General features: G+C 45.5%; 2 protein-coding genes across 17 annotated transcripts in view; both read left to right on the top strand.

Moving 5' to 3' along the window:
* The first annotated feature begins 132 nt into the window (after positions 1 to 132).
* On the top strand, positions 133 to 2,495 carry LOC120901864 (phenoloxidase-activating factor 3-like). Of its 2 annotated transcripts, none has more exons than XM_040310197.1 (5): positions 133 to 531; positions 623 to 786; positions 1,357 to 1,565; positions 1,625 to 1,893; positions 1,980 to 2,495. In XM_040310197.1, exons 1-5 carry the CDS (start codon positions 465 to 467, stop codon positions 2,390 to 2,392), a joined length of 1,122 nt encoding a protein of 373 aa, XP_040166131.1. In that variant the 5' UTR covers positions 133 to 464; the 3' UTR covers positions 2,393 to 2,495. The 2 variants fall into 2 exon arrangements, with proteins under 2 accessions (XP_040166131.1, XP_040166132.1); XM_040310198.1 differs by having other exon boundaries at positions 1,625 to 1,888; positions 1,980 to 2,301.
* A 1,247-nt stretch (positions 2,496 to 3,742) lies between these two features.
* LOC120904452 (restin homolog) overlaps positions 3,743 to 24,883 on the top strand; it is a 60,958-nt gene continuing 39,817 nt past the window's right edge. For 3 of the 15 annotated variants that reach the window (XM_040314431.1, XM_040314429.1, XM_040314428.1), the window contains exon 1: positions 5,225 to 6,266. In XM_040314431.1, coding sequence (XP_040170365.1) covers positions 5,909 to 6,266 — 358 coding nt within the window. In that variant the 5' untranslated portion in view covers positions 5,225 to 5,908. Of the gene's footprint in view, positions 3,972 to 5,223; positions 6,267 to 12,461; positions 13,668 to 24,883 lie in introns of those variants that run through there. The other 12 variants (XM_040314430.1, XM_040314425.1, XM_040314423.1 and 9 more) reach the window with 11 other exon arrangements.

The raw sequence follows: 24,883 nt of genomic DNA, 5'->3' as shown, positions 1-24,883 counted from the left end.
CAACTTTTCTACTCACCTGCGGAACAAACAGCAGGACCTTCGAACGCGGACGAACACCCCCCCCCCTCAAAAAAAAGAATAAGCTGTGCAAATAGGTGTGTGTTTTTGAAAATAATGCCTCGAAACAGTCTTTCGAGGTGGGTGACGGCAAGTCTCTCGTTGCCGAGCGGTGTTGCGGTGTTGTTGTGTCAATTAGGGACGCGATTTTGGGCTTGAATGGGTTACGGGCTACGTGTACCGCGTGCCGTGCGGTGTCGAAAGATGACGAAGAAGCGTGCAAATAGATCTTTCGTTTCTTCAAGCACTTACTGCTGGGTGTTTCCCAATCTTTCCGCTGTACGCGTGTCAGGGTGGTTCTTGCTCTAATGGCCAGTTAGAACGCATTCTTGTGCACGGGCAGAGGTGAATTTGACAGAAGTAGCGCTAAGTGTGAAACGTGCACAACCGTTTGTTGTGTTAAGACGATGCAACGAATGGCGAACAGTCTTGCAGCGGTGTTGCTACTTCTGTGCTTATCAGCCTTGTGTTGGGGTATGTGTGTGTGAAAGTGTTTTTGAAGCTGATTTGATTGCTACTCAATTTCTCTCAAAAAATCTCATGGTCCGGCATCATTCAACCGAAGGTTATCTGCAAGAATGTGACCCCGAGCAAAGGTGCGTCCAGCTGGCACTGTGCGGACAGTATCTGCATTACGTGAACGAACCACCGAAGTATTGGCCGCCCAGTGTACGGGACGAGGCGCTTCGGCAGCTGTGCGATGTTCAGAAGGCTGCCAATGGTTCCAAGGTAATGTGGGCCGAAGGGGGGGGGGCATCGTTTTTTTGGTAAGATATCTGATGTATATGATCAAAAGTACTACGTAATGCGTAAACTAGGTGGCTTCTTAGGGTCCCGAGGCTGCCAGAGGGACTTCCAAAAAAAAGATCCTCCTTGCGCTTACAATAAATTGGATTTAAATTTCCATATTAATATACATTAGGCAGAGGCGGCTGGAGGAGTGGAGGGTCCTCTTTTTGATACGGCTTAGAGTACCTCAGCATCCTCAATATCGCCATTGATCTTGAGATGAGAATTCTACAATAAATCTGAACTCGTTGAAAACACCAGAAGCGCCTACATTAGTGTGACAGCTTAGGGAATCTACTCAGTGGCAAATTTAGGAAAGATGAGGCCCTAACCAGTCACAGGATCTATAAATCCTGCTGAATCATCGAGTGGAAGTCGTAGACTCAAGAATACAGGCTGAATCTGGAGCAATTCACTTGAGAGCGTGGGATACTGATATTGAGCTTCACGTGACCCCTTAATCTTTGATCTGTAGTGCTTGATCTGTCACTATCTCTCCACTTCCCTTAGATCTACTACATCTGCTGCAATCGTAAGGAAATTCTGTGTGGCGTTACGCGGGTGCAATTGATCGCTTACGGTCAGCCGGCCCGAGCATACGCCTTCCCCTGGATGGCACTGCTGGAGACGAGTGTCAGCGATGATCTTCCATGCGGCGGCAGTCTCATCAGCGATCGTCACATACTGACGGCGGCTCACTGCGTTAAGGCACGCAAAGTGTAAGTCAACTCCGTTCAACAGCTCCGGCCGATGAATCAATGTGGCAACTGTTTTCCAGCGTTGGCGTGCGTGTTGGGGTGCATGATCTCAACGAGCGCCAGCGGGACTGTGACGACAGAATTCACTTCAAAGACGACGAGTACGATAGTGGCGAGAGTGAGGAGGAGGAGGAGGCAGTGGATGGCGCTGAGTACTCGGCCAGCTGTGGACCGCCCGCTCAACGCATCCCGATCGAAACGATCGTGACGCATCCGAAATATAGTGCACGCTCGAAGCGCAACGATTTGGCGATCATCCGTTTGCAGTACCCCGCCATCATCGGGTACAGTGAGTAATTGATCGATCAGATGATGTTACAGTTTTTTCTTTTCTTTTTTTGTTTGCTAAAACGTTCGTCTCCCTGTCATGTGCAGATGTTATTCCAATCTGCTTGCCGCTAACGGAACAGCTGCGTGCCTACCGGCCGGCCGACTCGTTCGTCACTGGCTGGGGATTGACGGAGACGGGACAGCGGTCGGCCGTGCTGCGGTACGCCATCCTGCCTGCCCTGCCGCTGCCCGACTGCGCGATGCGCATCAAGGAGCTGGACCGGATCATCGTGCTGGACGATGGGCATCTGTGCGCGGGCGGGAATAACAGGACGGCCCACTGCCACGGTGACAGCGGGGGACCGCTGCAGTACGTGTCCGATTCGACGCGCTTCGTCCTGCAGGGAGTGGTTTCGTTCGGTGTGAAATCCTGCGGCACCAAGATAGCGCCGGGCGTGTTCGCTAATGTGACACACTTTATAGATTGGATTGTGCAGGAAGCTAATGTGCTGAATTAGAGAAGGATACTGGGTGGAATAAGAACAAGAAATATGTTTGTCTGGGCACACGAACAAAGTACTTACTTGAATAAATTAAACATAATTTGCATGCAATGGTTGGAAAAAGGTAATTCTCATTAGGTAAAATAATGAGGTAATAGGTAAAATAGGTAAAATAATTAGTGCTTTTATATTAAATACACTTGTATTAAATACAACAAACTAAGTGATGCCGGACTCATCTAGCAGCTTTAAGCAGTTCCTCATTTGGAACTATGGGAACTAGGTTCGACATTTTGAATATAGTAGGTTCAGCCGGAACAACTGGAACTGTTGGAACGACGAAAATTTTTGGAACGGTTGGAACAATTGGAACCATCGGAACGGTCACAATATTTTGAACCTAACAGTTTCAGTCGGAATTTCCGGAACGATTGGAACGGTCGGAAATGGTCGGACCAGTCCAGAGGGCTGGAGCGTTATAGAACGGCCAGAACATTCAGAACGGTTGGGATGATTGTAAGATTCGGATTGGTCGGAACTGCTCAAAAGGTCAGAACGGTCGCAAAATTTTGAACCTAGTAGGTTCAGTTGGAACTGTCGGAACCGTCAGAGCTATTGGAGCAATTGGAACGGCTGGAACAGTTGGAACGGTCGCAGCGATCGGAACTGCTGGAACTGCTGGAACGATCTGAACGATTTAAACTTGGCGGAATGGTCGTATCATTTGGAGCTCAGTAGATTCAGACGAAACTGTAGGAACCACCGGAACGATTGGAACAGTTGAATCCGTTGGAACGATCGGAACGGTTGGAACTTTTGGATACGGTCGGAACAAATGGAACCGTCGGACGCATCGAACGATTGGATACTTCGGGATCAAATTGGTAGGAACGATCGAACAGTAAATTTTTAATTGCTGAGAAAGATAGCCTAAATTCTTGCTAATTTTTTTCTCTTGCAAATTAAATGTCATCGGTTGAATTAGTATCAAATAATTTTCTACACTACATTCTTCACCCCGCTAATAATCATTTAAAGTTCTCCCCTCTTCCCACCACCCTATCTACTACAGCGAATGTTTTACAACCAACAGCCCTTCATTTTTCGTATTTTGTAATACTTCTGTACTCAACTTTTTATCACTTTTTTTTCAACAAAACAACCAATCTAACGTAAAAACCATCGTTTCAAATCCTCTTTTTCTCCTTGTTCGTAACGGCAATCATGGTCGCCCAACGGTTTTCAAAATTCAAACCACCCAACCGCTGCCGCCAAACGTCAAACGCTGCTGCTGCTGTCAATGGCCACGCGGGCCGACCACCGTGGAGTAACACAGCTGATGTTGACAGCTGGTCGTGCGCGGTGCTCGCTCGGTTTGTTTGCCTTTTTTCCCCCTATCCACTGCGTGCGTGAATTCGTGGCTTGTCGTCGTGTTCGCGCCCTTCCCCCAACGCAAAAAGAAAAAAAAAGAAAAGGAAACGGGAAATTCCTTCTCCGTGCGTGCGCGCCAGGGAACGACTACACGAGCGCCAGGGTTCGTGGCAGGTAAATTCTTTCCGCAGCCCGGGTGAAGTTTCTTGGTGAAGTATTCCGCGTACGTGTAAAGCCCTGGCGGGCATGTAAAGGGTGCCCCTCAAACGGGGGAAGTGTTGTGGCGTGGCTTTCTTCGTGGTGTCGTTGTGCAGTAGTGGGGAGCAAGCAATTTTGTTTACATTTGTGCGAATTTCGTACCGTGGTGTCCCCGATCCCCGGGGCCAGTGTGTGATCCGTTTGTGAGTGTGTGTGTGTGTGTGTGTGTGCGAGTGTCTGGTGAAATTTCAAGGTTTCGTGAGCGGATGAGCAGTGGTTGATTTCGTGCTTGCGTGTGATCGGAAAGTTACGCAATTTAAGGCGCCCCGCCGGAAGTTCTAGGGCGAGTGCAGTGGAAGTAGGCTGCGTGTGTGTGTGTGTGATCGCGAAACGCATCGCAAAGTTAATTAGAAGATTAGATCCGCGAAGGGAGAGTGGAGGAGAATGAAAAAGCCCGAGCCCGAATGATGCGGCGAGAAAAAGAGCCCGTGCACAGCATCCCAAGCAGTAAACGTCAGTTGTGACAGCGAGAGAGAGAAAGAGAAAGAGCGCACGGTCTGCTCAAAACCGTCTCAGCTGCAAATTTCTGTTTGCCGGTTATTTTTTTCTTGTTGTAAATGAGAGCAAAAATCAAAAGAAAACGGGGCACTTTTGCTCATTTCTGTCGGCATTTTATAAATAACCACACGTCACTCTGTGCGTGTGTGTGTGTTGGCGCGATGTTGGTAAATATTTCACGCCGACACCCACCTGCAGTTGGAAATGGAATTGGTTCCAAGGGCGTCTTGGATTTGAGGGATGCTTTTGGGTGTTTTTTTTCTTCTCTCTTTGTTTCAATCGCTTCTGCGACAAAGCGACACATAATACGATTGATAATGTGCTGATAATCATCGCAAACCGCTGCCGCTTATTGTCAATTAGTGTCGCTGGTTGAGTTTGCTCGCTGGCGTCTCGCCTGATCGCATTTTCCGTTCAAGTTCAGCGAGTCGAGCCGAGCCGAGCGGTGAAGATTTGTTTGCTTTTGTCTGTTTGCATTTCATTCATCTGTAGCTTCTCTTATATATTTGCCTCCGTCGTCTCTTGTCTGGCTTGTGTTTTGGGGTTTATGATTTCATCGTGGAGTAATTTATGTTGTTATTATTAAATAATCCTTTTTTATGACTTCATCTAGCAGTTGGCGTAATTAAAGGTAAGTGCTTTGTTTTTATTTCTATTTTATTTCGCTGATTTGCTGATTATTATTCACTTTGGTTAATGTGTAGGTATCAATCCACACTTTGTTCTGCAAAAACATGATCATCAACCAGTCTATTGCTTGGTCCTATCGCATCATAGCAGGCTGGTTCGAGGTGGCACGGGTCTATCGTACGTGCGTTTGCACTTTGACAAGAAAGCGTCACAAAAATAAAAATTCTTTTGGAAAGTAGCTCTCAGCACTCCCTGCAAGAGGGGCTGCATTGAACAAAACGGGGAGGGAAAAAGCCGAAAATCACGCACACGCAATTGTACAACGTGCGTGTGTGTGTGTCGCGACCATCGGCGTGAATGAAAAATTCACGCATCTTTCCGCCGCAACCAATCGGCTCGCTTAGTTGGCTCACTCCTCGCGCTCTCCCATTGTGAGCATTGTGTTTATTTATTTTCCTGTATTTTCCCGCCGGCGCTAGAAGTGTTTGATTTCCCACTGTCGTGAAAAAAAGTGCTCAAAGCGTGTGAGAGAGTGCGTGTGTGTGTGTGCCTTTGCCTCCCATCTTGGGTCAAAGTGAAGTAATTTGTTTTGTGCCTCCTCTTCTCTGCCTCTCTAGCGCCTATTTGTGTTTCTTTTATTTTCTGCGTTCAAATTTGCGTGTGCGCGCGTGTGTGTGTGTGTTTCAGTGCGTTGTTTTTAATGAGCTTTGTGAGCAAGAACGAAGAAGTGGAAAGGAAATAGAATCGCGCGCGCGTGTGTGTTTGATTTCCACAATGGAAACGGAAGCGAATGCCCCCGAGCCAGCGCCACCGGCTGCTAATGGGGAGGAAACATCCACCCCGGTGCAGCCACCCGCTCCAGCCAATGGTGGTGCAGGTGTTGTTGTTGTTGGTGGTGGCTCAGGCATACAACCGCCGAAGGTGCGAGCGCTGCCGAAACCGTCCGGCATCAGGCCACCGACGGCCAATCTGCACGGCGGTTCCACCACATCGCTGGCCAGCACGAGCTCGCAGCTGACGGCCGCCCCCAGCACAACGTCATCGTCCGCCGGCGCCGCCGCAACGCGGATAGGGCGGTTGTGTACGGGGCACACGCCGCCGAAGGCTGGACCACCGCCACCGGAACCCAAACGTAAGTAGGCAAAACGTGTCGGGAGGAAAGTAGTTGCTTAAGTAATTTATTTCTAAAAAAGATTGCGAAACAAATTTTGAAAACAAATTTTCGAACTGAAAAACTGAAATATTTGTCTCAATGTGATGCGAGCGCCATCTGTTGGCCGGTGCGGGATTTATGTTCGACGAGCGCAACTGCAACAGCGCCATCTATTGGTGAGAATGAAGAAACTAATTTACGCGAAATATTTAAATGATTTTCTCTCCACCGATATTGAGCGATGAGCTGTTGACGGGTACATAATAATACATCATTCTAATTTATTTGAATATGAAAATGAATTACATTCTAATGCTGCTGTGATGTTGTAATTGTGTTGTGTACGCGCACACACATTAATCCTGCTTTCAGCACACGCTGTTGTGTTAGAATGTTTTAGCCCGGCGGCTGTTCTTGCTCTCGTGTTCTTGAGTAATTGAATTGCAAAGTGTGTGGCTGCCAGTGGCGGCGCACTTCTAAGAATTTATCATTAATTTATTGCCCCAGCTAGTAGCTCCGCGCTTTTGTAAACAGGCGCAAGAGCAGCATCGCTTACTACACCCATCATCATCATCATCATCATCATCATCATCATTACCATTATCATCTTTAAGTTCCACCCATTGTCATCATCACCATTCTGGACACTGGCTATTGGTAGCGATAGGTTCTGTCCCAATCGATAGTGTTAATCAATTATAACGCCTGACAGGAGAGAGAGAGGGAGTGTGTGCGTAATTGTAGCAAATACTTGCCACGCTTGCTGCTGCTCTATTGAATTGTCCATTAGTTTGACAGGCGCGTGGGAGTGTGTGCCGTCGCTGTTGTTGTGTTGAAAGCGACACGGTTGTGTTGTTTCGGATGGTAAGGGTCGGTTACGTTTGACAAGCACACTGTTGCGTGAAAGAAGTAACCGCTCACCGCGTAAAATTGATATCAAGTATCGATTTTCTACTGTTCTTTTATCTGGGGGGTAATTAATTTCTGCAGCTCTTACAATAGGACACGTGCTGTAGGATATTTTTAATTTGTTAAAATAACGATCGCGCTAACAATATGCATATAATGTTTAAATCTCAAGTTAAATTTATTTTGAAGTTCAATTTTGTTTGAACAGTCCATACCGTAAATGTGCCAATGGAGGAACCATTTGTAGAAGTAAATATATGCTTTCATTAATTGACACTTCCATCAAGAAGGGAAATTTATGCACATTTCAGTATGAATTGAATTGAAATAAGCTCTCTTATTGCATACACAACTATATATACCGATAAAAAAGCTAAAAACCGATGTTCATCGGAATGCAACTAAGATTTGAAGTATTTTTGATGACAATAACGAAGATTATTTCCCTAATATCGAATTTCTGCGTTACTCAAACGTCAAAAATGTATAATTTTGAGTAGTGGAATTATTGAAATTAGCATCTAATGACTGTAATAACCATTTAATGAAAGACATGCAAGAGTGATCTTGTTTAGACGTCGATTTTTCACCAGATTATGTGAAATCTGATCTTTGCTTGGTACAATCTAATCAATAATTGTTTTTTTATTGCTTATTTTAGTGAAAACGTGAATACGTTTGGTAAAAAACTTGGTATTTTCCATGATGAACTATTTTTTCTGATGTTATGACTAACGCCACATGTTCCTATGTCTGTTTTCGTAATAGTAGTGGTATATAAACATTAAACTCATAGTTTCTTTTGTGCAACAAAAAATAATTCAGTTGCCATGTGTAATTATAAAATCTGGGACATAATCTACATTGAAAGAAACAGAACCTTTCAAAATGATCCTGACACATTTAACAAAATAATGATTTGTTCGGCGACTACGTAACAGAATGGCACCGTTTAGCTTTAAAACCCTTTGTAAAAAGAATCAGAGAACATTAAACTGTAGGACAAATAACTTAATCGCTTCAAATGTATGCCTGCTGAACATATATTTAGTTGCTTATCTGTTTAATCAATAATTTAGTTCATTTATAATCATCAAAACAAGGTTTTCCTCAGCAATGACGGGTTCTTACGTACTTTTTATTTTTATTTTTTCCAAATTTATCGACTGTTTTCAAACAAACAATCCATACAAAACATTCAAGCTTTTAAAACCAGTAAAAATCATTGAAAAGTATAAAACCAATTCCTCTAAGTTGTCTAAACCGCTAACAGTATTGTGCTGTGATGTTATACGTTTAAGCAGATATAAGTACATAAAAAGTGTAACGGAAAGCAGCAAACATGATAAGAAACGTTGTCATAATCTAAAATGCCACTCGAAATAGCAGTAAAACGAAGCCCCTGATGTCGAACGACAAAACAAACATCGTTCAAAATTGGTTAAATAATGTGCCCCGCACTCAGGAGTTGGGTTCCGCTACTACTGCTGCTGCTGCTGCTACTTCTGTACAGTCTTCCACTTCACACACTGTACACACATCAAGATTGGAGATTTGCGCAGAGCAGTTGTCTATAGTAGTGGCCGTCCGATACGATCAGCTCAGCTCCTCATGTTGACGGAAGTGTGTTGCTCGCGAGTTGAGGGGGAGAAAGACACTAAACACATACTGGTATTAATAATCAAGTTATTTGTTGCTGTTCATTCGAGTGATTTTCCCGCATCCCTCCTTGCGACTCCCCCTGGACGGTGGAAAATGCTCCCTGCCGATACACTCGATGGATTGCGCACACCACAAGCGACAGCATACCGTTAACCATCGCTAATCAATTTCGAACAACGACATGTCATTCAGTGCACCGTGTGACGTATGATGGGATGGCAACCCCGGTGCCAGTGCTGTCCGATCGTCCCGTGAATGAATGCTGAAGACAGCCTGCCCCAGCCAGCCAGCAGCAAGCATGCGAGACACATCTTAAGGGCTTTGGCCACGCTTGCTCGTGCTTCATTACTTAGTGTCATGTTCAATTACGGTGCACATTATCCCGAAACATTCGCACGAGCGTAGTTGCCCATCCATGTGTGCACAGCAACACTACAAAAAAGAGCTCAACATCCTCCATTTTTTTCCAATCACAGGTGACGCCTGGTGACGTGTCGCCGTGGGAGCACCGGGAATGTGTCTTGCAAACAGGCAGTTTCCGGTTGCGGCTAACCGTATTCAACTTCCACCGGGTGCCTCGAGCTCTTGTTTGCCGATTTTCAATGAGCTGGGTGAGGAATTCCCGCTTCTTTATTGTTGTTGTTTGGGACCTCAATTTTGCATAACTTCCATACATAAGCGATAGTCTACGTCTGTCCGCTCTGACAGCGACATTGGGCTTTATGTGTTTTGAAGTTTGCAGTCATTTTGTACTTCCCGTGAAAGTTGACAGTTTCCATCTTTCACCCCGGAATTGCCAATCGGGTTCACTTTCGATTGGTTTCCTTTCCAAGCAATTAGTGCGCGGTGTTCAATATGCCGATGATTGGTGATTTCAATTCGGTAAGGTTCGTTAATGATTGGTTAGGTTACGCCGGGTTGGTTTGCTCCCGTCTGATTGATTTTCCGTGCTTAATGTGTGTGCATGTTGAGTTTGAAATTTGTCACACAACTAACTTCGGGAAATGGCTTTTGAAGAACCCTTGTTTTGATATTTCAATGTGAAAGATTGAAAGTATTACGAGACACTTGGTAGACTGATTGGTGTCCATTACAACCTTCGCCTAATCAAAAATTCTGAGGACTTTTATGATGCAATACAGTAAAGTGGTTTTCTTTAATTTGTATGAAACAATACTAGCGGCAGAAATGAAATCACTTTCTGCTCGAGCTCGAGATTGTGATTTGGGATTAGGATAAAGGGCTCACTTGACTCCAGCACTGAGCTGCATTACAAAAAGTACAATTTTGTGTGAAGACGATACAATTTCAAGATTCCAAGCGGATCCTGGGAGATACAATAAAAGCAGACGTTGTAAAACATTGCAAATGGTATGGTCGATAACGAGATGTGGCTCACACTCCGGCAAGCGACGAGGGAATACATTTGATGGCATCTTGTTTCTGGTGGACCCTTCCACCCATTCATGGTAGTGCATCGAGTCTTATCTGTTGGAGAAAACGCAATACCAAACCGCCAGCTCGCCAGCAGCAAGAAAGGCAGGAAAAATGATTGATTTTATTAATCCACGATAAGAAGACGTACTCGAGACGCAGAGATACTTTGTGTGTGAGCAACGATTGAATCGTACCGCTGTCGGTTCAATTGGACGGTACAGTGAGACAGAGCCCTACACAGGAGAAGATGTGCATCGTTGAGTGGGATTGCTTATACCCATCATCTCGCTCGTTAACGTGGAGAAGTGCTTTTTCTCTCTCGAATCGATGCGAACTGCATCAATATTATGTGCTTGAGGGTAATCTTATAGCTAGATGCATCTTGTGTGGCCATTGCCATTGGGTTTGTTTGAGTTGAATTATTAAGTAACACCACATCAACATGAGGCACGAATGAGTACGCTGACCAGGAGTTTGTTTTCCTCAAGCACATAATGAAGCCGGGCTTGAAGTTTGTTTTACCAGCATCCTCAAGCACCTTGTCGATGATGCTCTTACAAACCAATTAAATGGTGAATGATGAGCAGATCTTTGTCGTTTAGTCCTTCGCAACTTTTACCTTACTTTTGGTTTTGGACCATCCCTAAATTAAACATAAAGAATTAGAAGCTTAACACAAAAGACGATTGTAAGATAATGGATTACAATGTTAGAATTGTAATTCCTCAATAGTTCTGACTATATCCGATGGATTACATTGAAGCCCTCGCAAATATTTGGGAGCAATCTGTTTTTAGAGTTTTGCACTTGAAACCCGGAACTTTTCACTCAAAAAAAGCATTAAACCTACGATTATTATGTGGCACGTTTTATCATTGCATCAATCTGAATCGTAATAACCACTACGTGACAGGATGGCATGACCACGTCGGTGAAATACCGGTTGAAATGTATACAGGAATAGGAAATAATTATTGCTCACTCAACGCTCGGTGACGCTTCCTTTGTTGGGTCTTTCTCTCTCTCCACTGGCTGAAGCTGGGGCCTAAGCTGGACAAGTGAAATATGACGTAATAATTAAAGACTCTTGTTTCATGCTTCGTCTAGCAGAGCCAACATTGGGTTAGTAAAGCTTCCTGAGTCAGTGATTCGGCAGTATCACAAAAGATCAGTGAACTTATATTGAGAGAGGAAGTATATTGTTATCTTGATTTTGTATTTCTTTCAGATAAGCTTATCAGTACTGGAATCTAGGTGTTTTGTAGTTGTGACAATTAAAAGAGTTTTTTTTTCAGAAATTTCTGATCGAAGCTTTAGATGTCCGAAAGACTCCTCTCAACGGGGTTTTGTTTTGTTTATTCCTGGCCGTGTTGAGATTCAATCTTTTTTGTTCCAAAGATGGCATCCATAAACGTTTGGAATGGGCATTAATTTATTCTGTGCACCGTGCACAACTTGTTAAACGTTCATTCATGCGGTTGAGTGTATCGTTCTTGATGGTCTTTTTGGTTTGCAAAAAAAAAAAAAAATACAAAAAGACGAAAACACCCCGGAACGCTGCACTACCATCTCCAGATCCGGAATATGATGATCATCATCATCGTCTCCGCCATGACCGGCACACATATTTCACGCGCTCGAAGCCCGGGCGTGCTCTAATGCGCAATATGCCCAAATGGGATCGAAACCATCGATTTCAAACCGGCAATGGCGATACCCATCTCGGGGTAGGGAGAGGCATCCAGGGGGCTTGGCTGCATCTTTTGACGCGTGACATACACCCACCCAACTGGCAGTGAGTAGGGGATGAGGGAGAGAAGAGGGAAGAAGAGTATACAACCATTAGCCAAAGTAAGGCACAAGGTAGTACTGTCCGGTGGGAAATTAATTTTATGCACGCGACTCATCCCATTCAACTTCAGCACGCCCCAGAAGGGAGCGGGAAGATATTTCCCTCCCCCGGAAAAGGAGCTGCAGAATCCGGGTAGGACGAAGGGATAAATTATAGTGTGATAGATAGAGAGAGAGAGAGAGAGGGAAACTGAGAGACTGTCAGTTCGGTCGATGAAGATGTATTGAAATAGTGGATATTTGATATCTGCTGAACAGACTCCCTTACTTTTTTGCGCACCTTCCTACCTAATCGGGGAGTGTTAAAAGTGTTGTCGAAGTGCGATAACGTGGGACGTAACACAGCCGAATAACAACAACAACAACAGACTTTTCAAAATATTATGGCTAGGAGGGTGCGCGTGTGTGCTGGGGCGTCATCGAATCCCTTGATTGTTTCCCAAGTTATGGCAGGGTCGAACGAAGAAGATGATGAACCTTCCCCTAAGTGGATGATTTATGATTCCCCAGAGAGAGTGTGTGTGTGTGCGTTTGTTCCTTGAGTGAGGTGTAAATTTTCGGGTAGCGTGAAGTGATCCTTTAACACTACCGAACACGGTGTGGAAAATGGTTGAACTTTATTGAATTATAATAGTGAGGCGAAATTGAATTTCTGAAGTGTTCCCTGTCCACTTTTGATTGATTGAACCGCCGGTGTTGTTTGCGTTGTCTGCAGGTCAAGGAGAGTCTGGCTTGTGTGTGTGGGAATTTAAGTGATTTCGGTTTAAAATGCATGCTGATACGAATTTGCAGATATTCAGTTCAGAGTTGCAACTTCACGACTCACACCCAAAAAAATAATACACCCCGTCGCTACAGTGCTATACCGATCGCTGTCAACACTATGCTGAAAGCTCCGAGCTGAACGCAACGCTCACCGTACCGCTCACACTACCACATACAAACCTTAGTCGAGGGAAGCTTTTTGTTGCGGCCGCGACCGCGCCGAAGCGCAAAGCCAACGTGCGCCGAAGTCGTTCGGGCCGCGCACACTTCGTCAGTTTGTCTTGAGACAGCAACCTGTGTACAGGCAACAAGCGCGAGCAGTACGAATCACGCCGCGTCTCTTCGATGCGCAACACCGAACGACAACAAAAATAGCGTGACTGGTTTTTTTTGTGCACGTGAAGATAGCCAGCAGAAGGAGAGGCCCTACAGCACAACAAACGAGGTCACACGTAACCCTTGTGTGGGTATTGCAGGCGCAAGAATATTGCAACGCGAAAGTTAAAAGGATAGGTGATCACGACACGGCTCCACCAGCAGGACGGGTGTTCCCCCCGAGGAAGGGTTTGGAGTCATTCAGAAAAAGGGATCTGTTACGGTTGAGCTTGAATTGGATTGCCGCTTTCAGGCAGCACGAGGAACACTCCTTTTGGACATTCCTAGCCACAGTGCCGGCTCAACAATCGATTGAGGAGTGGCTTCAATTTCTGCTACCCTCAACTACTGAGACACCTGCCGGTTCTTCTTGCTAAACAGGTTAGTATGACTTCGATAGGCAAAGAAGAATATCGCGGTAATCGGCAGAGATAGCTCTCTGATGCCCCTAATCTAATATTGAAGTGCACCCAAACCACTGTCCAGTGTGCTTTAAAGGGACATTAAAGTGCTCTCCAGCAAGGCCTCACCACTAGAGGCTAGAGCTTTTCGAGAAGCTACCCGTGTGTATCTACCTTTCATCTTTTCGCTGCACTTCGGAAGTTGGAAAGCTGTTAGAAGCGTGTGTGTGTGTGTGTGTCTTTATCTACTCCATGTGTGCTCAACCTGTGTGCCAGACACTGGTGTGTGTCTGCATATTATCTCGCGTTGGAAAGCGGTTTAAAATGGACTAAATTCAAATGAGCTGTGGCCCACAAAAGCGGGAAAAGAAGAAAAGTGAAAATCTTAATATCGCCCAACCTTGAAGTCACTGCAACTCGTCTCGGTACTGGTGTTGATGGTACTGGTGGTGCCCGGTGTGTCCGGCTGTGTTCCGGTCCCCCTCGGTACGGCTTTTGTTATCTCTTGGGCTCTTGAGAGGCCAAAGAGAGCTGTGCATCGTCCAAGATAGCGCTTGATATGCCCTGGGAACGCATGCAGGTTGCAGGTTCTGTTTGCGGTGCAACCGGCTTTTCGTACTTTGTGCATGTGGCCGTGTCTGTTTATGTTCCACGGATCGATTGTTTGTTCTCTCTCTTTCTCTCTGTGTATGTGTGCGTGTGTGTGCATCGAAGTGCGTCTGTGGGTTTTTGAATGTGGTGTGTCGTTACTGATTTTTCGGATCTTGTTTTGGGTCCGCCGGGACGGGCTTGGGGAGCTTCTTTCACTCGAAAGTTGCCTTCCCAGCGCCGTTTATTTTTGTTGACGATGAAATTGGCTGCGGAACTGCAAAATGTATGCGCAACCAATTTATCTTAACTTTTGCACCCCCTGTCCGTTATCCATTCAAATGCTGGGCTTTACATATGTGTGTGTGTGTGTGAGCCGCTATGCAAATGAGAGATCCAGTGCGAGAAAGAAAGGCAGGAAAAGGATGCTCAGGACGGTGTGGTATGGTGGTGTTGTAATTTTTTAAAATATACTTTTACTTTGTTGTCGTTGTTTTTACCGCACGAAAGCCTTCCTCGTGGAGGCGGTGGGTTTTATGGTTCAACTTTCGAATGGAATTTCTCCATGTTTCATAAATTAAAGTGCTGTTCGGCTTATGCTGATCCACCTACACTGGTTGGAGGAAACTGTGCCATCGACATGGCAAATCACTGTTTATCCAAAACGACACACATATGAGGATGAAAAAATTACCGCTCCACGGTGTTGGGAAGTATAACTGAGCATGTGATTTATTGCCTCGTACGCAAACAACCGTCCCTTTGCGAAAGGTTTTGCGTCATTCATGTTGTTTTTTCTCTCTTTCGCAAACAGCTCAAACGAAACCTAACAAACCAATTGTCAATTCGTCATACACGACACTGCTCTGTTGTTGTTTTTTTTTCGAGAGATACGGTCACATGCCGGATATTGAGGAGCAAAAGAAAAATGAATAAAAAAGCTTATAGCTTAACACGCTGGACGAACCACAAAGTCTCTGTAAGCCATAATCCTATCGCATAAATGCGCATTTCGCCTGCACAATCGTATGCACAAACCGATCACCTGAGTTTAATTGACATGAGGTTTAACACACACACACACACACACTCGGCACATACGGCACACAAAACACCCCGGCAACTGGTGCTGCCTGTGTCCGCCCGCGGCCACTGTTGACGGAAGTGTATCGTGTTCGCAACCGCAACAACTTACGCACAGAAGCGACAGCAGCAACCGCCGCCGCAGTGCAGTGCAGTGCGTTGGCATGCCTTTCGTACCACACGGGTGGCAAAATGGCGCCAATATTGTCACCCCGGGTAACCGGAACCGATACCGGATGGGTTCGGTTACAGCTCGCTCGAGGCACGTCTCTTGCCGCCGGAATTCGGAATGTTTGTGTGCCGGAGATTACCGTTGCCGCGTTGCTTTGTCGCCATCGTTCTCGTGCACTGTGTGCGGGTGGCGCAAAGTCAAACAGAAGCTCGTTCACTGTGTCGCTCCCTCGCTCAGTTTGTTCGTGTCCAAGCTGTTTGGATATTTCATTACTAAAGATATGCAAATCGGAACGGAACTGGTGATAGACCGGGGTTGTTGCCGACTGATCGCTGTTTAGTTCCTTTACCACTGTTTACCCGTCTGCCCAACAATCTGTTTGCCGGATATCATCTCCGCAGTGAGGTTGGATGTAGTAGCCACGAGCTTTTTGTTTGATAATGGGGTTTGTGTGTCCGTCCCGGTGGGCTCAAGTGCCGCTTGCTGCGAAGGCAATCGATTCTTGGGAATTGTTTTGAGAAGAAAACGAAGACATTGTTGTATGCTTAGATGGACAAGTGCGGTATTACATTTCAGCTGGAAGTGTCACTCTCGTGCCCTAGAGAATATCTTATGAAGTTAAAGTGAACCTGAAGAAGTTTGATGTTTTTTTTTCGCCGAGTTTTGGAATTTCTGAAGCAAAATTGACATCTTTGCAAGCGGCTTTTAGCAAACGAAGATTAACAGATCTGTTAAAACGCAAATTTGCTTTCAAAGATTACTGATAAACGCTTCAATTCCATAGAAATCTAAACATGCTTACTGTAGTGCCTTTGAAAGCAGGCCCAAAACTGAACTCAAACTCAAACCGCTTTCCATCAAGAACCGAATTTATAATAAGACTCTACTGCTATTGGGTTATTAGATGGCCATTTCTTCTACTTATTTCATCCAATTAACGTCACCGATGGCCAATGGCCACCCTTTCGAAAATCATCTAGAAAATGAAACTAAAGGTCGGTCAGTAGATGACTTCTTGGAGAGAAACTTCCTACCGGGCCGCAATTAAACAAACTGTCCGCAATTAACCTTCACCGGTGGTGCATCAAATCGATCATCGTCCAACCGGTCGTCCGGTGTGGACTCGATTCACACACGCACTGTGATGACCGCGCCATGAGCCACGGGCGGTGTGCATCCTTGAACGGTGCCGTCCAATAGCCCAGAACGGGGTTATAGCAGGCTTTGGAGGTGCATTGGAGATGAGCCTCTGAAGTCTAGTGAGCTGGAAAATGTAGTACACGCGGGGGGCACGTGGGGCGTTTAATTTGAGGGTAACATTTTCTCCAACCTTGGACAGGTTTGCTTCAGAAGTTTGGCGATGCTTTCAGGGGACAGAGGGTGAATTACGCGTGAATGAATCCGGTTCGTCGCTAGCCGTGTTGGGGCTTGTGAGGATAGCGTGTCTGGGTTTTGCGTTATTTTCGTGCGTATAATTCATACTCCCGTCAGCATTTGCTGCATGATTTTGAGCAGTTCTGTGTGTGCTATAACATCTAGATATATGATAGAAGGGTATACCTGATAGATTGAATACAGGATTTACAATTAAACGTTTCAAAAGCGGTATAGCTTGGCGATGTAGTAGTTAGCAGTTTTAATTGAAACATTCATTACAACCAGGATCAATATCGATCGTTACAACCTATCCAGCGGAATATTCCAGAAACTGTCAATTTAGACATGCTGTGTACCTCTGCCGCTCAATCGAAACCACTTTCAGCCCCTTCAGCACACCGTATGACGAGGCGAAAACGATGCTTAATCAACAGCAATAAACTGACATTATTGCTGGTGCAGTGAAGCTGGCCTATTATTGCCATCCCACAGCGAACGGGTAAAGCCTAACCGAAACCCGACCCAAAACCAACGAATAGTCCGTCAAAGCTTGCCACATCAACCTGCACCTGAACCATCAACCGTGCACAGGCCGGGCTTATGTTGGGGAAGATACCAACGGTTGTGGCATGTGTGTTTGCCTTCCCGCTCAACCGTTTCCATGTTACTTTCGCTCATGTGATAGACTGCCGGGCGGGCTGGCCGATCGATCAATGTCAGAGAGTGTACGCTTTGTGCATGCTACCGCCAAGTTTGTCAAATCAGTGTCAAATGAGTACGGAGCATGAGGAGACGCCGGTCTCTGCTGGGCAGCGGAGATTAGAGGTAGTGTGGTGGAGTTGGACGCTTCCACCAGCGGCAGTAGGTTGAGTTTCAGGTACTCCAAACGAACTCTTCACAGCGAAGCCCAAACCATCGTCTAACCTTGTGCAAGTTGTAGACCGGCCGTGTCACGATGTAGTTTCGCGAAAAAATGTTTTTATTAGACTCGTTTCGGTTTCGGTTCGGTTGTGCATGATGACCGCGAGCGAGCGAGGGGAGAGCTACATGAAGTATGTGTAGCTATGGCGCAGAGTCGCCGTTTTCGTGCCTAACTCATGCAACAAGCGCAGCGGAACAGTTAGTTCTCGGAGGGAGAGGGAGTTCGTGTCTGCTGTGTGGCACAACAGTTTTGGCACAAAAGATATGCTGTGTTCCCTCGCTAACGGCGCAAATGTACTCGGGTTGGTTGGTTTGACCTTTTACTCTTCCAGTGCAAAAAAAAACACAACAACTCAGCAAATCCCTCACGAACGTGTGTTTGTGGCGAGGGTTTGGATTTTCGTTTTGCGACAAGCAGCCAGCGTTAGATCGGAGACACTGGCAGGCTTTGCTGCCAAGGTTTGTTGGCCTAGTTAAAGGTATGAAGTCTTGCTTTAGATACTCCATATTTGTATCTAAAATGCGTGTTTTACGTGTGCATGTCGCATCTCCCCCTGGAATCATGCTAGAGCACTGGGGTGCTCAACTAATGCAAAGCATACCTGCACGAACTCCGCCAGTTCTGTGGACAATCGTTTTGTTTTGTTTTTGTTTTTTTTTTCTCATTGCAAAAACCGCCTGGCTAGAAATGAATTATTAATGTCTGCCGTGTGATTTATGCCATCCATTGGTAGTGTGTTAAAGTCTCGTTTTTTTTTATAGTATTTTCGTCCCATGTTTGTAATGTTTTTGAGCGCCATAAGTGTGTCGATTGGTCATCGTCGGGTCGTCATCGTCATTGACCATATTGGAGTTGTTGGTTGGCGGAGCTCTGTTTTGCGGCGTATGGACTCTCCCGGTTGTTCGGTGGGCGGGTTTAAAGCTCATTCCGATACGATCATACGATATTTTTAATCGCAAATCATTGATCTTGCTATGGTTCCTTAAAGTGACTGGATCGACCAGCAATGACAACTCAGAATTCGTCACTCGGTGATTCGTCTTGGATGATGAGCATGACATCCTCTTAACGGTATGCCTACAGAGGGTGGTCAATAGGCGAATGGTGATGATCAGTAGATCCTCAAATATGGATCAAACGCGTTGTCAGCCCACACTCCCCGGGGGAGGGCCGGCCAAGAACGATTGCGCAAATGTCGCAGCAAGATCATCAACTTCAGGATATTGGAATATTGGAGAACTTCTTCGGAGCTCCCTGGCTGTATCATCAGCAGTATGGAATGGATATAAATTCTTTAACATTATTGTTGGATATAAATTTAACCTGCGTGACATACCTACCCCTGTGCCAGATATTCAACATCACCAACTCCACGTCAAGTCAGACGTATAAGGAAGGTGGAAAAATATTAGCTATTTAGCCTCAAACTGCAAGAATTGTTTAAGGTTAGGACAGATTCTTAGCAAGGTGTAACTCTGCGTAAATCGCCGTACGCCAAACAGCAGCCAAACACGTGACATGGTGGTGTCGAAAGGATAGTAAAAGTCCGTTTATGGCCCCCGGGAGACGGTTGACAGCAGGGTGCCAAAACCACTGCGTAACCAACCGATATCTCTGTCCCATTGGACCATTGTGCAGGTGATAATGAAAATGCTCAAACAAACAGAAGGATTGGAAACGGAATAACACACCCCCTTTCGGTTCTTGTGTCCTCCGCTCCCGTATGGAGCATGGAGAATCATATTGGCAGCTCTTTTTTATTACTTTCAGCTCTGCCAAATTTGGACGATGGATTGATTTTTGGGCAGGGTCAGCTTTTTGGCCGTACCAGCGTGTGTGATATTTGATGGATGTAAATGAAGTCGTAACGGTGAAGGGGAAGATTGCCGCTGGCTCTGGGTGAGTCAGTCAGCCGCGCGACGTAGTTAGATTGCTTTTGGGGTTTTCATTAAACAGATTTTTTCACCAACCGATTCTGCGTTTATTGCCAATGTATACAAATATTTAGTGGTATCGATCGATTTTTATGACCCACCAAAAAGCTGTTGTACTGTGTGCGGGACGATGCGTCTTTGTTTCGATACGCTTAACGAGCTATCAAAAATACTGGAGTGAATGAAAGTGGGAGGAATGGAATGGTTTTGGATGTTTACTTTTGCACCTTAAGATGATTAGATATTGGGTCGGAAGCCGGCTTTTGTTCGGTCCGTCTTTGAATGGTGTTATATCCAGCCAGTAAGATAAAATTTGCTGATAAGCTTTGTTTATCTTTCAAATGGGAGGATTTAGAATTTGATATGGAAATGGTGCACACAAAAATAGTATGTTTAACGTCACGAGGACAAACGGTTTATCGGTATGTCTCTGTTGCTTCTGGGGTTATCTTAGTTACCGGCAACGTTCGGAATGTTGTATCATGGTTAGAAGTGGTGTTTTAGATAAAGCACCGTCCATGATATGCATATTTATTTTCGCTCTGCTGTGAAACACTCCATTTCACACACAAACTCGAATGCAAACCGTTGCCATGAAAGATCGAAACGAAATGGCTGTTTAAGTTGGAATAGCATCGGCAAACCTGAACCAAATTCCACCACCAGAACAGCAGCACAACAGAGGTGGAAAGCTCTACTTCACCACCCTCCGCGCAAGCAGCGTTCCAAATTACTTCCGCTTCTCGAAAGCGCCACGGGTTTTGCTGGGCGAGAACGATGCTTGTGCGGTAATTTTTGCGTCTTTCTTCCGTGTAAGTTCGGTAGTCGCTGACCGAGAAACCTACTTCTCGCGTGCTCTGGGGTCTTACAGACAGACGAGATTGGACGTAACATAAATGATGGCTCAACTTTGGCCCCAATTTTTTTTGGTGGCGGAAGTATTTTTCGGTAAATCCAACGGCTCTCTGTAGCGTAGTTCACTGCGAACTTCCTTTCTCAACCTTAAAAAAGAAAGGTTTTACAGCAGAGGTGTGGTGAGAGTGAAATTGCTCATTTTAAGTAGCGTTCAAAACTCTGTGTGTGTTCTATGTACGGGGAATAGCTCCATGTCCCGTGTCACATGGTTGGTTTATGGGGTTTCTCCGGTGGGAGCAGACATAACGATGATGGATCTGAACTTTCCTCGAGCGTAAATCGCTACCATTTCCGGTATTTTTCAAAAGTCTGTACGACTGGATCATAAACGCTCATAGTAGATAGGCACAAACCAAATGGATCTCCGATTTTGAGACAAGTGAGTTCTATTCAGAGGAACAGGAAATTGGGACAATATTACACACAGAGGTCTGGGGACATGAATGCAATATCTTTCCTTCCCATCGCGCTAGAGATCAACCTTAATCCTGCCGTGATCCAGCGTATTGTTGAATAAATTTTATCGGACAACAAGATGAAAGTGTTTTTGGGCCCGACTTTTGGTGGGAAAATGACAAACGGTTGTGTCTGTACGAGGAGACGCCGTTTCGAGCGAGTGCACAGTGAAGACCCACACACACACAACCCAGCCGCAGTTGTGCAATGTTACCGCGTGTTTTCGATTCGTTGAAACACGATGCCGCTGCCACAAGCCCTGAGAAAAATCGACGCTCGTCGAAAATGTGAAGAGTTTTCCGCATCGTTACGCGCTGTTGCGTCGAAGGGGGGCACATATCATGGGAAGCTGTGAAAACTGCCGCTGTGGTTGATGGTGGTTGCCTTGTGCATCGGGAGCTAATGATTCAATCGCTCAGCTTTTGGGCGCGAGCGTTGTCCGGATCGTTATATTTATATTTATTACCACTGCAGCGCATCGCGCACCGTAGCAGAGCGAAAATTCGTACAAAATGGCCAATAAATTAGCCATTTTATAATGGGGAGACCCCCACATCCCATCATTTGCGCGTCATTCCAACCTGGTGCTGGAAGTTTTAGCTTTTTTTCGATACGGAAGTTAACGATGAGCGTGTGTAGTTTGTTGTGTGGTAACCATGTTTGGGCGAGATTTTGGCGGTATTTTGGAGCTTTTGTAAACACGTTGGGTGGATTTCAATTGTTGCTCTTCCCACTTCGCCACCGCAAACCTCACCGTGTGTGTGTTAATTAAAATTAAAATGTCATGCCGATGATAAATTACCCCTCGCACGATGGCGCACTGGCTTCGCATTCGTTTGGATGATATCAAATTTTCCATACCAGGAACGCCCGCAACAAGCTGCACTAAATATTGTGCCATTCGTTAGCTTTTGATTTACAGTGGTCTCAAAACTGTATCCAAAAGAATCGAGGAAGAGTATCACATGCCATGTTTTTGCTTCCTTTTGCTTGTGTGGCGAAGTACCAACGTGAAGAGGTGTTAAACATGCCATGTCACACAACAGCATCGAAAACAACATCTGAAATCTGTTGATTAATTGCCGCCAACCTTTCGGACTCGAAGGGGGAAGGTGCTTGATTCGTTTCCGTTGACAAATTGATCATTCCTTGGGGCGGGGAGGATCATGATGACGCCCCGAGCGTGGCTGTGAAATATAAACATCAACCAGCCTCAAGAGCCGTTACGCCTTGCGTGAGATAATCCTTCTAATCGATTAATTGTCTGTCCGTACGTCCTTCAGCGGTTGAAAACAAAGTCATTGAATCAGAATCAACCGCAAAGTGGGGGATTGTTTGGGGTGTCTGGGTCTACAAGCATGAATTTGTATAATCCGCTAATTTGCGGGGAGGTTTTTTGTAGGTTGACCGATAAATATTACTTTGTGTCAGGCCACCGTTGGCTGGAGCTTACCTTTTGCTCCTACGCAAGCATTAGCTTCTAGTCGGACGGGGAACGGTCAAGATGATATCTAGCAAGGAGTGTGAAATTAGGTTTTTCTATCTCAAACCCATACGATGTGCTGGAACGGTGCTTGGAGTTGATATCTCAATAAGATTTGGAAACAGGAATTCAGTTGAAGATGTTCTAGACATCTTAACGCCTGCCCTTCAATTCTATAGTGTCATTGGACCAACTCCAAAAAAGCTGACTTCAGAACCATGCAAAAGTAGGAATAAATTTACTTGAGAACCTTCCATAAACGGTTTCCCTGCCTAGACGTGTGTGTTGGTGCTTGATGCAGCAAGATCAAAGATTGCCTGTACGCGGTAGCTTACCCGTTAGTAGCAAATTAGCTTCCCTGATGTCATCTCCCGAGAGACGCAGCAAGAACGTCATCCCCTTCCAGCAAAGGCACTGGGGACGTTGTCCTAACCTCAATCTGTTGCTTTTTTATTGCTCACCACCAGTGCCCGGTAATAATTGGTTGTAAATTTATCTGTGCATATGTGTGTGAGTGTGTGTGTGTCTACAACACCTCCTCTGTGCATGCTGGATTAAATCGCATGGCGTCATTAGGTGAGGTTAGGGTTGCTGCGCAATAGCGCGCCACCTCGCAACGACGATGCACCTGCAGGAACATTCGGCATTGGTTCTGGCGGATGCTTTTTCACGAAACTGGCACGAATTGAGTCGATGCCGTGAGGCACCGGAGATGGGGAAATGAGAAGAAAATGCAATTAATGTGACCGAAAACACCATTAACGAAACGTGCGTCCCGATGGAGGGTCGTAAAATCCCGCGAATCATCTCCGAAATGATGATGATGATGTCCACACACTCACCGGCAGGTTGTTGGAGTTTGTACCGGAGTGTCCCACGCGGGCCAAATGGCTGCCACGGTAATCGAATGCTGCTCGGGCTAGTGCTCTCGTTAACTAGTGTTTATTTTATTAGCTGGTGGACATGATTACGCACAGGACGCACGAGCGGGAGAGCCTTCAAATTAAACGCCGTTTGACGAGCGTGAAAAGCAATTTGACAAACGAGGTCGGAATTAAGCGGATAAAAGTTGCGTTAGTAAATGTAACAAGAGTAAGTGTCTTTCTGTGGGCAGAATTTTATGATTGCAAATCATACAAAGATCATTCTGGAAAGCGAATTCTGCTTCTGTGATTGTACGACTTCCCGCAGAGAGGTAATAGCTCAAAATTCCGAAGCAAAGATTGTCACGCACACAAAGCTTTGTCGTCCGCGCTGTTGCCCATTTGCGGAATGTCCATTATCTTGCCCCGCAAGCGAACGGAGTTGGCCAAACTGGGGTTTTTCTTTGTTTCTTCTTTGGTTTGCAAATTTGAAACACCATGCCATTTGCATCATACGCCCCACATTTGGTCTAATGGCATGGTGGTTGGCTTTTGGTCTCCGAGCGGCAACACTTTCGGGTAGGTTGATCTTCCCATCCCCCGGCCAAAGGAGGCGGTGTTAAAGGAAAGCAACAGTGCCTTAAAAGGGCGAATATTATCATTTCAGATCCTAAAAAAGCAGTGCAGAATGTCGTGTGTGTGTGGTTAAAATTTTATAAAAAAAGAAGAAAAGACCAAAAAGAACGATCAACTCACGTCCGTTCGTGTGGTTTGCCGGTTTACGAGCGCTTGAAGCAGGAAGATAGATCGACTGAACCAAATACTTTTCCATCGGTCGGCTGGTTTGGGAGAAGAATTTATTTCGCAGTTCTGGATTTAATACTTTAGAATGTGTTTTTGCAGTTGTTTTGTGTTTTTTTCAGCGCCTATGTCGGATGTAAAATTTGTCACGATTGGTTTGGTTTTGGGCAATTGCTCCACAAAAAAAAACTTCGGCTGTCACCGATTTGCATGGCAATAAATTTTAGCTATTGCCATAAGCGAAAGCACTGCTGCGGAACGGGCGCATAAAGTGTAGGATTCCCATTCGCATGCGTGGTAACATGAGATAAATCGCTTCTCACATGTACCGAAAAACCAACAACTCTACCATCAAAATAAACACCACTGCGGGTGTGCGCTACATGTGGCAAAGTAATTGCACGTTGGATGACGGTAGCGGCGGCGAGGCAGAAAATTGTTGCTTCCTCGTTGTCCCAGCTAGTGGGACGGAGGAATGATCTCGTGCTAAATTCGGTAGAGACAAATGCCGCCCTCCGTTTGGGGGGCTGTCATTAAATGCTAAATCGTGTCATATATGGTACCGTGGTTTATAAGTTTTGGAATGACGCGCCTGTTAGGGG

The sequence above is a fragment of the Anopheles arabiensis genome, chromosome 3 (assembly GCF_016920715.1).
Source record: "Anopheles arabiensis isolate DONGOLA chromosome 3, AaraD3, whole genome shotgun sequence".
NCBI classification, from domain to species: Eukaryota; Metazoa; Arthropoda; class Insecta; order Diptera; family Culicidae; genus Anopheles; species Anopheles arabiensis.
This window is presented reverse-complemented; position numbering and strand designations above follow the sequence as displayed.